Consider the following 15,618-nt stretch of genomic DNA (forward strand, 5'->3'; position numbering starts at 1 on the left):
ATTTTTGTTTTCCATGACACTTAAGAGTGCGTAAATATGATAAGAATTTTAAAAGCTATTTCTCTGCTTGCGGCTTTATGCTGTTTGGTTATATTAATGAGTGGACTTATTTGGATGTTAATTAAAGCATTTATCTACTGCTCTGGGTCTCAATCGCCGACTCAATCACCATCTCCTGCATAGCTGCCTGGGAAGAATCTGTGTTCACACAAAACACAGTGTACTTTTCCATTTTTATAAAGATAACAATATCACCTCATACCGTAGCATGATATTTTCTAACACTTAATATGCTTTGGTGAGAATTCCTAATTCAGTGTTCTTACAATTCCAATAAAAGTTAAATGATCCATCATATCTGCTTACACCATTCATCAACGATTTTGGGTTCCCATTTTATGTATTTGACATTTTTTTAAAAAGGACTCAAACTACATGAATAGCTCTGTAATACCCATAGGAAACTCAGACTGCCTTTGCCATTGTATAAGTCAGCAGTGTGCCCTCGCTGAAAAGAAGGCGAACAGCATATTGGGCTGTACTAGTAGGAGCACTGGCAGCAGATCGAGGGAAGTGATTATCCACTCTATTTGGCACTGGTGAGAACACATCTGGAGTACTGCATCCAGTTTTGGTCCCCCCACTACAGAAGGGATCTGGACAAATTGGAGACAGTCCAGCAGAGGGCAACGAAAATGATCAATCATGCTGGAAGGGCATAATGAATGGAGTCCCACAGGGATCAGTTCTGGGTCCAGTTCTGTTCAATATCTTCATCAATGATTTAGACAATGGTATAGAAAGTACACTTAAAAAGTCTGTGGATGATACTAAGCTGGGAGGGGTTGCAAGTGCTTTGGAGGATAGGATAGAAAATGATCTGGACAAACTAGAGAAATGGTCTGAAGTAAATAGGATGAAATTCAATAAAGACAAATGCAAAGTACTCCACTCAGGAAGGAACAATTAGTTGCACACATACAAAATGGGAAACTACTGACTAGGAAGGAGTACTGCAGAAATGGATTTGGGGGTCATGGTGGACCACAAGCTAAACATGAGTCAACAGCGTAACGCTGTTGCAAAAAAGCAAATATTCTAGGATGTATTAGCAGAAGTGTTGTAAACAAGACAAGACATAATTTTTCCGCTCTATTCTGTGCTGATTAGGCCTCAAGGGGAGTATTGTGTCCAGATCTGGGCACCACATTTCAGGAAAAATGTGGACAAATTGGAGAAAGTCCAGAAAAGCAACAAAAATGATTAAAAACATGACCTATGACGGAAGACTGAAAAAGCTGGGTTTGATTAGTCTGGAGAAGAGAAGACTGAGGGGGACATGATAACAGTTTTCAAGTACATAAAAGGTTGTTACAAGGAGGAGGGAGAAAAAAATGTTGTTCTTAACCTCTGAGGATAGGAGAAGAAGCAATGGGCTTAAATTGCAGCAAAGGAGGTTTAGGTTGGACATTAGGAAAAACTTCCTAACTGTCAGGGTGGTCAAGCACTAGAATAAATTGCCTAGGGAGGCTATGGAATCTTTATCACTGGAGATTTTTAAGAGCAGGTTAGACAAACACACCTGTCAGGAATGGTCTAGATAATACTTAGGCCTGCTATGAGCGCAAGGGACGGGACTAGATGACCTCTTGAGGTCCTTTCCAGTCCTATGAGTCTACGATTATAGAAATCAGGGAGATTCTCCTCATTCTGCTGACTTTCTGAGGTTTGCAGGGGAAGTGGTGTACAAGAGCACAGACCTAAACGAGAATTGCAATTTTCATTAAAAAAACAAACAAACAAACTTTAGTTTCAAGCCCTTGTGTTTGCAGAGAAAGGCTTGAAAAAGCTCTGGGTGCCAATTAATTGATAAGGAATAAACAGTTTTATTTTCATCCACACGATTTCAAATACTCGTGCCAGATTCACATAGGACCTATATAGAATATTTAATTTTCACGAGACTGACAGAACAAGGAGTAATGGTCTCAAATTGCAGTGCGGGAGGTTTAGGTTGGATATTAGGAAAAACCCTTTCACTGGGAGGGTGGTGAAGCACTAGAATGGGTTACCTAGGGACGTGTGGAATCTCCATCCTTAGAGGTTTTTAAGGCCCAGCTCGACAAAGCCCTGGCTGGGATGATTTAGTTGACGTTGGTCCTGCTTTGAGCAGGGGATTGGACTGGATGACTTCTGGAGGTCTCTTCCAACCCTAATATTCTATGAATCAGATTTTATCTACTAACCTCTAAGAAGTCTGAGCATGCACAGACAGATTTTTTCCTATGGCTTATAACTTTGGCAAATTTGGGCAGATTTTTTATAGGAACAACAAAAGGCACGTCCTTGACACAAAAAGAAGCCTCTGCCAAATTTCAAGTTCCTCCTCTAGAACATGAAGGTGTAGAACTTCTAAAAAAAATAGCCTTTACTTTTATTTTTCCCTAACATTCTTGGAAACAACTTAACTGTTTGGGTTGAAGTTAAAAAAACAAAAAAAAGCCCACAAACACACCAACACCAAAAAAACCCTCGAACTAACGAATCGCTGCCTCAGCAAGACACCCAGCATAGGAAGTTTCAATTTTAATGGTTTAAGTTTGACAAAAATTATAAGCAGCTGAAAACAGGGTCTTGTGTGATCTACCATGCAACTTTAATAGATGGTGCTACTAGACTTGCCTACAAAAGTGCCACAGCTGACATGGGAATCTCTGGGTATGCTTTACAACAGCAGAGCCTACATATGCTCACCAGGCTATCTGCATTGCCCTTAAAGCAAGAGTCAGGACTAGATAGGACCTCATTCTCTGAAGAGTGAAATTAACTGCTGTCAGTTTCTCTGCTCCTCCACATCCCCCGATACACACGACTTGCATACAAAATCTGAATGGATAACATTCTTGTCGGTTTTAAGGTCTTTTCCAAAAATATTTGTAGTGAATACAATTAAACTGTCACACTGATATGCATTGTTAATGTTTATGCCTTAGTGGAAAGTAGCATATAACTAATTTTGCTTCAAGTTAATGCTTAATTATAAATAACCATAACAGATGGAGGATTATCAAAGTAATCAAAGCTATTTTGAGACTTAGCGCAAACACAATGATAGTATGAGGACATTCTCTGTATCATCATTTGATGACCGAGTTCAGCAATAAACATTACATAAAGAGAAATGATGGTGCAGCAGTTGTTTTAGCCAAGCTGGATTTTAGATAGTCAAAGAATAGCTGAAAACCAATGGGTAATGCTAATCCAGCAAAAACAGCAAAGAACTCTCCTGTGAATTCATCCAGATCTGGCCATGCAGTTGCTGGATTCAAGTGCACAAAAAACTAACCCCCCCCCACCCCCCCCAAAAGACACTGTACTGTATTAAAAATATAACAGCTTTTAATAGTTAACTTTTCCTTTTAAAAGGGGTCATTTGAATTCTCAGCTTTCAGAGACAGTTTAAACCAAAATGCAAGCAGAAGCACCACTAGCCTCTAGTGTTCTGCCAGTTACCCCAAAAGATGAACTAGCACTGTTTCCAATGGAGAGTTGTAAGTCAATCTTCATGCTAGTTTACTGAAAGACTCTCAAAAAATTGTAGTGGATAGGTGTAAATTACACGTGGTGGTTTTGTAACAGCAGAATGAAAAAAACTCAAAAGGTTGACTCAATTTGACTCAATTTAAAATTATTTAAAAATCCCTATTTCTATGCTGACACTGCAATGCCAAGGGAAACACTTTCACAGAGTATCAGTATAAACTGACAGTATCATGGAGCATTTAGTAGTGTTATACTGTAAATTCTGCTTGACAGACACTCTCCCGTTTTTATTTGCAATCCTCCCAGACACACTTCTAGGTACTGAAGAGAAATCGATATGTTTATTGTGCAACTTTTGTTCATTCATGCATTCTGCAAATACAGCTATCAGTTACACATTTACAATTCAATCTCTGTATGGGATGATCTCTCTAAACACTAATTTATGGCCTGATTTCCAGAGGAGCCAACTTCAACAGGAGATGTGGGTCCTCAATACTTCTGAAAATCTGTTAAATTTTCACTAAATTAAAAATATGTACACGTCCATAAATAAAGTTACCAACATTACGAGTCTTCATCTTAGTACTATACTTCCATGTTTGTCCCTAAGATGTCAAAATACAAGCAAGCAATCTACTTTTTACTCGTGTGTATTTAAAAAAGCCACCTTCAGTAAGCATAACATTTGAAGTCTAAATGCTTTCACAGCAGCATGCATAGATTAAAGCATAGCTACAGTTCAGGTCACAAAAGCCACCTGGCAAGGGGAAGAGGAGCACAGGACCACTCACTAAGTAACCTTGGACAAGTCAGACTGTGTGTCAGGTTCCCCATTATAAAATGGGGATAAATAATACCCCCCCTTCCCTTTTTTGCAGTGCAATGTGAGATCTACATGTGAAATCACTAAATATAATTCTTAAATAAATCTGTACCCTGTATGCAATCCTGGCAGTATCGGCTTACTTTTTGACAATTAAACTTTACTCTTCATAGTACTTCAAGGCCAAAATGAGCAGAAGTCCTTTCAGGCTCACACATCAACAAAATTGTTAACTATGTTCCTACTGCAGAATCTTTTACATCCAATTATGCTTAATCAGAACACCTGTCAAGCCAGGTGCTCATTCCAGACTCTCTTTGCAAGGCTGGAAGATAGCAGGATGGAATCCTCTCTTGTAAACAGAGGAAAGTTTTAACTGCAAGTCACTGAGATCTTAAACAAAGAACTGCATGTCATTTTCTTTTTACAGTCACTTTCAGTCTCTCACCAGCACTTAATGGAGATTTCTTTTCTACGCAATGCCCCTTTATGAGACTGACAGCAGTCACCACCTTCAACTCAAGCATGTGTGCTACCTGTAAAAGATATTTAAATTATATCCATGGATTTCCCTGCAATACCATTACAGATGTCATCGCTGAAATAGGCTTTTTCTGATACTTGCTTTTTTGGTAGGTGATTAAAAAACACTTAAGACTTTCAAACTAACATTTTTTTAAATAATCTTTTCAGGAATTCAGTTGTACCCAAGATTTTGCTGTATCGTTTCATAAATTTAGAAGTGTGCTTGAAATTGTCAAATATCCCCCAACACTGCCTCAAGCAATAATTCATCTCTGTAACACAAAACATGGTATATCAAGATAGCGGCATACTGAAAGAGAGGAGGCGAAAGGCAAAGTGCTTGCTCATCACCCCACATGCCAGAAGAGTATTCTGGTATAATCCCACTTCTTGATAAAAAAATGTAAATGCAACAATTCTTATTTTTCTTAAAAAATTTAGAGTTTTGGAAATGTGGACAGTTCAGACAATTCTGCTGTTCCCTGAATGTCCACAATTCAGGACTTTCAGCTTATCACAATTGTATTTTTGTCCAGCACATTTTATAACTATTACACTATACACACTGACCTGTTAACCATTGTGACATGTCTCTGCATTAGAGTCTCTTTGGACAGGCCACTTCCAGGTGCCAGGGGCAAAGCATATTGAGCAGTTTCTATGCTGGGTTTCACAATTCCATAAGAACTTCCTTTGCTTTTTGGCCAGGGGGGTGTAGGCCTTCTGCTGCCTTCTGGCATAGCCCTTAATCTTGGCTGTCTCAAAGTTGCTTTTGGCTTTCCTATAATGGACAGATATATAAAAACCAGGAAAGACTATTATAATCTCAGTCTGAAAGGTTCCGTCACCCAAGCATATATTTTAATAGTAAAAATATATCCCTAGAGAAATTAAGCTTTCAATGCTTATTTTTTAATAAACCTTTTAAAGTCTCATACCTAAAATGTTCATTCCTAGACAGAATCTTTGAGCAATCAAGACCCAGCCAAAACACCATAACTGATATTCCTCATCCAAAAGCAGAGCGAGATTTGTTAGGTAGGTTTATAGTCAAGCCAATTCCAGGCTAAAATTTTTGTGAAAAAGTTCTTAAATATGGGCTACTGTATATCATTACAGCCAGCACGGCTGTGGATTCAATAATACAAGGTTTTAGCAAACCATTCTCTCAGATGATATGTAACTGCTGGCTTCAAGAAAATGGTCTTGAACCTGTATGTCCTTGTTAAAAAGGGTTCTCTCCTCTAAAAAACATTTAGCAACATTACATGCTACCCAGATAGGATGTAATTTTTGCTGAATGAAAGTTCTCATTTAACTATTTTGAGGCCATGTCAGCTTTTGGGAGGTAATATTCCCAAGACCTTTCAAAGTGTCATTTTACTTCAAAACAGTCTAACTGTTTGAATAAGTATGGGAGAAATGTAACATTAATTACAGCATCAGTTAATATATATAGTAACTCACAAGTTAGAATCTCAAGAAAGTATACACCTTAAATTGATATGCTTAAAGCCCCCATTTGTACATTGTACAAGAGCAAAAAAGCTCAACCTATAAAGACTACAACATTGATTTTACTATAACGTATAAAAACACATTTATATAGTTAAGGCTTTGTGCACCAATTTAAACAACTGAAAGCAAACTTTTAATGCTGAAATGCATTTAGACTTTAGTGTTGCTAGCTGCAATCCTACAAAGTCAATTATACCGATAAGCTATTATTTTGCTAGCAGGAGAGCCAAAAAATGTTTGAACTGGCTTGCTGTACTATATTTTAAAGTTATATTCATATTTATTTTTATTAAATTGCTGCTGTCAAACATACAGCTAAGGATAGCACAAAATCCCTCCTTTACCTGTAAGGGGTTAAGAAGCTCAAATGACCTGGCTGGCACCTGACCAAAAGGACCAGTAAGAAAAGAAGATACTTTCAATATTGTTTTGTGTCTCTGTGCTCTCTGGGACAGAGATAGGGACCAGGCAGGAATAAAACCTCTCCTAAAGGCCTACCTGAAATAAGCATCTAAGATTACAAAAACTGTAAGTAAAGCAAGGAAATGCATTAGGTTATCTTTTATTTTAGCTTGTGAATTTTCCCTATGCTAAGAGGTAATTTTATTCCTGTTTTTGGAACTTTGAAGTTGAGCCTAGAGGGGAATCTTCTGTTTTAAATCTTTAATACCCTGTAACACTACCTTCCATCCTGATTTTACAGGAGTGCTTCTTTTACCTTTTTCTTTATTATACAATTCTTATTTTAAGAACCTGATTGATTTTAGTGTCCTAAAGATAAAAGGTCTGGTCTGTACTTTTATTAAAGACAATTGGTTAGTATATTATTCTCAAGCCTCCCCAGGAAAGGGGGTGAAGGAACTTGGGGAAATATTTTGGGGAAACAGGACTCCAAGTGGCCCTTTTCCCTGGATGTTTGTCTAAATCACTTGGTGGTGGCAATAATACCATCCAATGACAAAGAAAGGATTTGTGTCTTGGGGAAGTCTTAACCTAAGCTGGTAAAAAGTTCAGAGTGAGGAGGGAACCCTGACAGCTGTTATCAACAAAATTTTGGTACAATCAAATAACTATTCAAAATCCAATTACTGCATTATCACTCAGATCTCTCATCTTGATGAGAGGTTATACATACACCAAGTGCCACCAGTCTACAGAACTTGAAAGCTTTGCAGACTGAATACCTGTACAGCATGGACCTATCGGATTTATGAGCTAGAGAAAAGCAAATACTAGATTCACAACCCTTGCTTTTATCAAATGAATCATTAGCAGATGTCTCCCCCATACCTACCATCTTTATCCCACTCTCAAAAGACTTTTGGGAAAGGTGAATACTAGTAACCTCGGAGACAGTAAAAAGTTAATTTGGTTCAGCTGACAGATACCAGTACGCAAATTTATTTAAGCTAGTGGATTTTACCCAAAAGATCATTTAATATCACAACAACAACAGCTTCCTTCCTGTAAAATGGCTTCTGTGTATTTCCATGTTACGAATCAAGAACTAAAGCATTTTCCCTGCTGGCAAAAGAATAACAGAGTTTTTTCCATATGAAGCACCTCTAATCACTGGCACTCCTGCATCAATTTAAACATTTCTCCTTCCTTCTACAAGCCCCAGGGACAAAATAAATCAACTACTAATTTAGGTTGTCTCCTACACTGGTAAAGAGCAGGAAAGCAACATATTACAGGTAGGAAACAATCCTTTAATACTCCCCTTAGAAAGGCTGGAATTAACAAGTGTAAGGCTACCCAGAAAAGACGAGACTGAAGCAACTAAATAATTATGTGCAAAGCCCCACAATGTAGGTAAATACAGTAACTCTTCACGTAACGTTGTAGTTATGTTCTTGAAAAATGCAACTTGATGATGTTAAACGAATCCAATTTTCCCATAAGATTTAATGTAAATGCAGGGAGTTAGATTCCAAGGAAATTTTTGGGGGGCAGACAAAAGGTATTATATACTGTACAGTACTGTACTGTGGTGGGGAGGTGCCCCGGCTTACCCCTGGGGCTCAGGGCTGGGGGTGCAGGGTCTGGGAGGGTGCTCAAGGTGGGGTGCGGGGTCTGGGAGGGGGCTCAGGGTGGAGGTGCAGGACGAGGCTCAGGGCTTGGACAGGCAGGAGGTGCAGAGCACTTACCTGAGGCAGCTCCTGTTTGGTGAAGGGGGTGCGCAGGTGGCTTTGTGCAGCATGACACTGCACCCATGGCTGCAATTCTGGGAATCCCCCACCCGTGACAGGCAGGGCGACCCAGAATGCAGGGGCTTTAGGGGCTGCAGGCCCCTGGGCTGAGGGAGCCCCGGGGCACTGGCCTGCAGCTGTAAAGCCCCTATCAGAATGAGGCCCTGCAAGCACGGGTCAGAGGACTCTGGAGGAGCAGGGGCAGCTGCACAGCCAATGGCTGAAAAGAAGCCGCGCCTTCCCCTTCAAAGCCCCCTTCTCTCTGGCCAGCTTTGAAGGGGAAAGTCAGCCAAACAACGTCATAAGGAAGCATTGCACGACTTTAAATGAGTATGTTCCCTAATGGAGCAGCGACGTAACTTCGAAACAACATTAAGAGGGAGGATGTTACTAACAAACAGTAAGACAGTCTCAGTGAATAATCAGACATCCAGCTTGAAGCAACTGATCTGTACAGTCACCGGAGCCTTGAAAAAACTCTCATCCTACAGTTCCCTATTTAAAGGGTTTACAGAGAGAGCGCGCGCGCGTGCTCGGCCAAGCAGTAGACTCTGCCAATCAAACCAAGGACCTTAAGTTCACATATGCAGGGAACAGTCACTTTTACAAGGATATCGCCTCATGTCTGAAGATCCTACCAATCCCCATTAATAAGTCTGATGTATACTCTCCTGATCTTTGCAGATCTAGATGATGCTCACAAAAGCATTAGCACAAAAATATCTTGTCCCTTTTCATTTAAAAAACTGATCAGTTAACAAAGATACCCCAGAAGGAGGAAGAGGAAAAAAGCAAGGGAATTGCTGAGGACACTGGGCTGTGCTTCAAATTCACTGCACGGTCCGGTCCGTGGTGGAGAGAAAGTGCAGAGTTGAGGCCTCTCCCGCCTTTGTACCTTTAGAACCCTGCATAGTTGGGGGGAGTAAAGAAGAACATGTGGCTCAAGGGACATGGCTCTAGAATGTTCTGATCTCGCCAGGCCACAGAGCGCCTATCCCAGAAGCAGGTGTGTGCTGAAGCCATCTCAAAGAACACCATTTATCTGGCAATTCTACTTCTCTAGATCTATCATCTTGCAGAAGTGATAGCCCCTTGGCATAAGGCTGGCAGAACTCCCCCAACTCTTAAGGTGTTTTGCACACACAAGGCCCCTAACAGCTGCTGCATGATCTTCTGCATGACCTTCTAAACATCCCAGTGAGTTTCTTCAATTGACTACCAGGAAAGTTCCCAAAAAACAAACAACTCAAGTTCATCCATGCTAGACCAAAAGTTGTGCTTCAGATACAAGAAAAACCTCAAAAGAGGTAGCCCCAAACAGTTGGAATACGTACTGGTAAGAGAGCATCCTGCAAGGTGGTAGCTTCAGAGAAGCAGAGTTACAAGGCAAACAATTTTCCTGTCTCTAAAGATACCTCTATAAAGGATTCGCATCCTTGGAGAATACAAAGCTTGAGAGATGTACCGAGAGGAAAAGTGAAAAAAGCTGCTATTTTTCTTGGCACCTAAATTCAGACTTCAAGGTCAGAGGGGACTACCTTGACCATCTAGCCTGACTTCCTGCAGATTACAGGCCACTGTACCTCACCCACCCACTCCTATAACAGACCCCTGATCTCGGATCAAGTTACTGAAGTCCTCCAGTCATGATTTAAAGACTTCAAGTTCCTGGGAATCCACCATTTACTCTCATTCAAATCAGCAAGAGATCTGCACCCCAGGCTGCAGAGAAGAGCAAAAAAAACCTAGGGTCTCTGTCCATCTGACCTGGGGGGAAATTCCATCCTGTCCCCATATCAGTTAGATCATTTAGAGCTTGCACATATCAGTGAGACCTACTAGCCAGACATCTGGGGAAGAATTCACTGTAGTAACTCAGACCCCTTTGAAACACCCTGGCACGCCCTTATCCTAATTATCTGACAGTGGTAAATATGTTTTGCACAAAGTACGCCTCGTGAGGTATCATTCTAAAAGTCTTGACCTGCTAGATATTAGTATCTCAGTGGACTGTGTGTGCTATCATCGTATGTGAAGTTTGGCTACATGTGTTACTGAAATGTGTGAGGTTGCAAACACCCACAAGCAGCCTTTCAGGTACCACAGTAAAAAGGCCAAGCCATGTCAATGGCTTATTGAGGAAACGCACACAAGCACAAGGATTACCCCAGGAACTGTGTACAACAGAAACCTCTCGGAGATAGCACTACACAATGGGAACTGTTTGATTCAGGTCACTGCAAAAGAGCTTTCCAGCAAGGGGGAAGAAGATATAAAAGGGGGACAATGGAGGACCCTCACTCTCCCTACACCACCACACCTGGAAACACCTAAGGAACAAAGACTGGACTGGGGGAAGTGAAGGTCCCAGGCTAAAGGGATTTCTAGCCTGTGTATGAAAACCTGGGAAACCCAGGCTGCAAAACAAAGGCAGCTTGTGCCTTAAGAATCTGCCAACCTGTTTATCACTCAGTGAGAATTTGTTAATTCATATCTAATCTATCTAGTGTATTAAGCTTAGTTTGCATTTTGTTTATTTACTAGGTCATCTGCTTTGAACGGCTTGCTATCACTTAAAATCTATCATTTTGCAGTTGTTAAAAACTTATTTTATGATTTAATCCAAGCCAGTGTGCATTTGACTAAGGTGTCTGGGGAAAATCTCAGCTTGGTTACCACAAGTGTGCATGGTTCTCTTTACACTGAGGGAGAGGCAGACCAGGTATTAAATCCATATACTGGTCAGATTTGACCAGGGAAGGATGGTACTGCTCTGGAGGCCTAGGCTGGTGGTTAGAGAGCCTGCATGTGACTGTGTCCCTACCTGTGTGAATGCTGGTGAAAGTGCAAGCTGAGAGGGCTTTGCAGCTTGTCACAGCAGCATAGTGTGAGATGGAAACCAGGCTGGTGGGTCAGAGGGCTCAGTGGTACCCCAGTTCCAGGTGGCACCCCTGCAGGGAACCCATCACACTCTCCCCATATAGTGTACCATTTCCAGCCTTTGGAGATATTTGCTACTAGCAGTAGCAAATGAGCCACATGCCATTGTAGGCAATCATACCATCCCCTCCATAAACTTCTCAAGCTGAGTCTTGAAATTAGTCAGGTTTTTTGTTCTCACTGCTCCCACTAGGCAACTGTTCCAGAACATCACTCCTCTGATGGTTAGAAATCTTTGTCTAATTTTAAGCCTAATCGTCTTGATGGCCAGTTTATATCCATGCGTTCTTGTGCCAACACTGGCACTTAACTCCTCTCCCTCCTTCCCGCTGCCTTGTCCACTTGTGTAGAGACATTGCCTCATCTGAGGAGTTGGAACTTAGTATCACCAGCTTTGAGCACAGAGACAGTGACTACATTAAGAAAACAATGCTTGGTAGAATCCAAAGCTTTATTAGTACAGGCCACTCTGGTGGTGAAACCTGGCTGGTATTGGGGGCAGGGGGATGAAGAGGGGGCGCTGCACCAATAAAGAAGATATTGGCACCAAGTTCTAGTACTCAACTGTCCTGGCCAACTCAAACTTGAGCTTTAAGCCAATCTGATGCTGAATTTACAGGTTTCTGTGGAATGCTTCAGATAAAGTTCTTGTTTCTTCACTGCTCAGTGTGGCGTCTGCAAGCTCACCTGGTACCTCTAGATGTTGTGGTCTCCTCTGAACCAAACAATGCACCTAATGTGGTTTTCAAGTCTTCAGTGCTGTTCTACATCATGGATAAGATTTGAATCCGCTGAGCAGACTTCCTTTCTCCTAAAATGTCATACCCAAATTAAAAAGAAAAATGGCTACCATGTGTGCTGTAGGAGTCACCAGACCAATATACAGAGAACTAGTGCTGAGCTTAGAAACACCGAAGTGCCTACTAAACTCTGGCCCTGATGGAGGTTGTTTTTTAAAAAGAGAGAAGATGATGACGAAGAGAGGCCTGAGAACTGAAGCAGTGTCAAACAGCTAGAAAAAAACCTCAAATTTCAACAGCCATAATGGAACTCACTGCAAGGTAGGATATAGCAATAAGGAGGCAAAGAGCTGAAGCAAAGACAGACCAAACAAAGAGCAGTTTCCAGCTAGTTGCTTGTCATGACTGTGGTCAAGAAACAGCCAACAATAACAATGACAATATTTCTACTTGGTCAGGTGAAGGCTAGTAGGGAGCCTGATTCATAGTCTAACTTTTTACCGCCATTGTGAAGGACCAAAAACCTTCAGAAGCAGCAAAGTTTTGACAGTAAGAAGCAAGAGTCCTGCAGAGATGTATCTTCAGAGACTCTTATGTTACAAACTAACAGGACACTGGATCACTCATGTAGCTTCTCATTTTTTGAGAGTGTCTTGCAGCTTCCCTTCCTTCCTTCCTAGTTGCTTCTTTGTCTTCCTGTTGTTGTTTAGTAGAATCAAACTAGCAAAAATGATGCTAATTTCACTGTTTGTGATGCTGATGAGGTAGGAGTATTCGGGAAGAATAATAGGCAGGGTAAAAGTTTCTACATTAATGCTACACTGAGGTTGGACAATACGCTTGAGTTACCACTTTAATCTACTCCCATAAAAATGCACAACCGTCCCCTGAAAGAGAGATGAGGATTCTTATGATATTCTCAACTGAAGTGCAGTTTATTCCTAGCAATTCTATGATGTTCACTGTAGCCTTAGTACTTTGTGCATTCATTAAATTAAGCCTCAAAACTTTGGAGCTAAAAATATAGTACCCCCCTTTTTACAGATGGGAAATGGAGGCAGACTTTGCAAAGGTCATACACAAAGTTTACGGTAGTTGGAACACAATCTTCTCACAGTTCTCTACCTTAACCACAAGAGGATTCCTTGCTTCTTATTGTTTTACTCTGTAAAGTGTGTTCTCCGTGGCTAAAACTTTCAGAAGTGGGTGCTTAGAGAAGGATTTAAGAGTCTAAATGTTTAAAATGTCTGATTTTCAGAAATGCCAAGTACCCAGGCAGCTTCCACTGAGGTGGTCATGGGAGCTGTTGGGTCTTCAGCAGCTCAAAAAACAAAAAAATATCAAGCTCCTTGTTTAGGAGTCTAATTTTTGAAATTTTTTTTTTTTTTTAAAAAAGTCTCAGCCCACATGCATTCTGTCATATCTGCCATTTTACTTTTTAAAAAATTCCTGTTAGACCTGCTGCTAAAAGACAGAAATTCTATACCCTTTTGTGCAAGGCTTGTTTCTAAATTCTAATGTTATATCTGTGTAAACCCACAAGGCAATGAAGTTGCCCAGATGCCTAATTTGGCCTACCAAGGGGATATCTGAGAAAAGAATCCAGAATGACTTCTGATCCAGGGTTAGTCTATGGGGCTGGCATTGTTTTTACTTGTAAATGACCAGTTTTAATATGAAAATCATTGAGACAAAACACGAAACACCACTGCACTTAAAAGGGATAATGCAATTACCGGGTCTGTCAGAAGCAAACCTGAAATTTTTAGTGAAATTCTCTTTAAGGATTACTATTAAAAAAAAAAAAAAAAAAACAACTCAGGCGCTATAGATTCTTCTAAATTTGAAAGTTTTCTGAAGCAGCCTGGTCTCAATCAATGGCACCAGGTGTGAACTTAGTGAAACAGGGCTCCTCCTTGAGCCATTACCTTACTGAAAATGTAATTTGTGCAGAAGAGCTTGAATGAGGCAGGAGTCCCAAGGGGGACAAAAAAAACTAGATGTGTTGATATAATTAAGGACTATCATAATGTATTTCGTCCAAGGGAAGGAGTTAACTTTCATAGGCCATGTGAGCTTTGGTATCTTTGACTACTTCACTTTGGATAGTGTTCTTCTAATAGATTTTTTTTTTTTTTTTTAAATTAGAAACATGACAGCCACAGCACACAGAAAATGGCCCTTTTCTCCAATGGGTTATATTGGAGTTCTGATGTGAATTTACAGTTGTGTAATTATTTATGGACTTGCTTTATTGTATCACTTCAGATGGTTTTATCATTAATTTTTGAGGGGAGTTTAAACCAAATATCGTTAATTTTATTAGCTTAATACACCTAGAGCATTAGATCACTTATACATTAGACAAAATAAGATACACAAGGTGGTCTTAGGAGACAACACTGAACATCAACAACTAGGGAAAATTTAGAAGCATGCAACACCACTTCATTTCTTATGAGTTAAGAAAATACCAGATTAGGTTCTGGTAAATGCACTCCAACATCCATATCATTACCCTCTTCTACCAAGCAGGCTGGTCTGCCACAAAAATTGTGTCCCTCTGAAGAAAATCACCACATTCCAGGAATTTTGAGTGTCACAGTCAAGGAAGACTGTTTTTGTTTTCAATAAAAACCAGGATAAGAGCTTTTTACATCAAGTTCCATTCCAGAGTATTTTTAAAACATCCTAACAAACCTTGTAAAAACTCTTTGTGCTACTTGTAGGTGGATCAACTACAATGGACCTCTGGGTTTGAATCCTACTACATAAGCTATAGTGCTCCATTTTGATGCTTTAGGAAAACATGATCAGAGGGCTACTACATTACTGTACTAATTTGTTTTACAGTTTAAATTTAGTATGAACCTGTCGTCACTTGCTCTTGCAGGCAGTGCCACCACCAGTTTGTCTGCCTGCAGGGTAGCCCTTTGATCTCCCACTAGAAGGAGAAAGGAAGTGAGAGCTCTGTCCAGTTTACCCTTCACCTATCTTACAGTGAGGGACCAGCTCAAGGGACCGAGGAAGATGAGAGGAGCCTGTTTCCTCTCCCTTCCCAACTGGAAATCAAAGAATCATTCTTACAGAGGGCACACCCCAGTGGCAGCTCTGCAGCACAGAGATCAGAGGCAATCTACGTCCAGAAACAATGAATAGCTGCTGCTCTCCTCAAGGACGGGGCTTACTCCTATGTCCAGGAATAATTAAATAATTCTTCTCACCCCTGACTCCAATATCTTTTAATAACTAATGGACTCACACAAGCTAAAACTGACCTGATTCTGAAGTCTAACACAAAAAATATGTCTACACTACAATTAAAAACCTGTGG

At 40.5% G+C, this 15,618-nt stretch overlaps 2 protein-coding genes across 8 annotated transcripts in view; one reads left to right on the forward strand and one right to left on the reverse strand.

Moving 5' to 3' along the window:
- The window catches only part of TSTD2 (thiosulfate sulfurtransferase like domain containing 2), a 575,835-nt gene that overhangs the window by 288,790 nt on the left and 271,427 nt on the right, over positions 1-15,618 (forward strand). The window lies entirely within an intron of this gene.
- Positions 1-15,618, reverse strand: part of TDRD7 (tudor domain containing 7) — a 139,737-nt gene that overhangs the window by 106,661 nt on the left and 17,458 nt on the right. For all 7 annotated transcript variants that reach the window (XM_032772598.2, XM_075067445.1, XM_075067446.1 and 4 more), the window contains exon 4: positions 5,465-5,675. In XM_032772598.2, the coding sequence (XP_032628489.1) occupies positions 5,465-5,675 (211 nt within the window). The remainder of the gene's footprint in view (positions 1-5,464; positions 5,676-15,618) is intronic.

This window comes from Chelonoidis abingdonii, chromosome 6 (genome assembly GCF_003597395.2).
Source record: "Chelonoidis abingdonii isolate Lonesome George chromosome 6, CheloAbing_2.0, whole genome shotgun sequence".
Lineage (NCBI taxonomy): Eukaryota > Metazoa > Chordata > Testudines > Testudinidae > Chelonoidis > Chelonoidis abingdonii.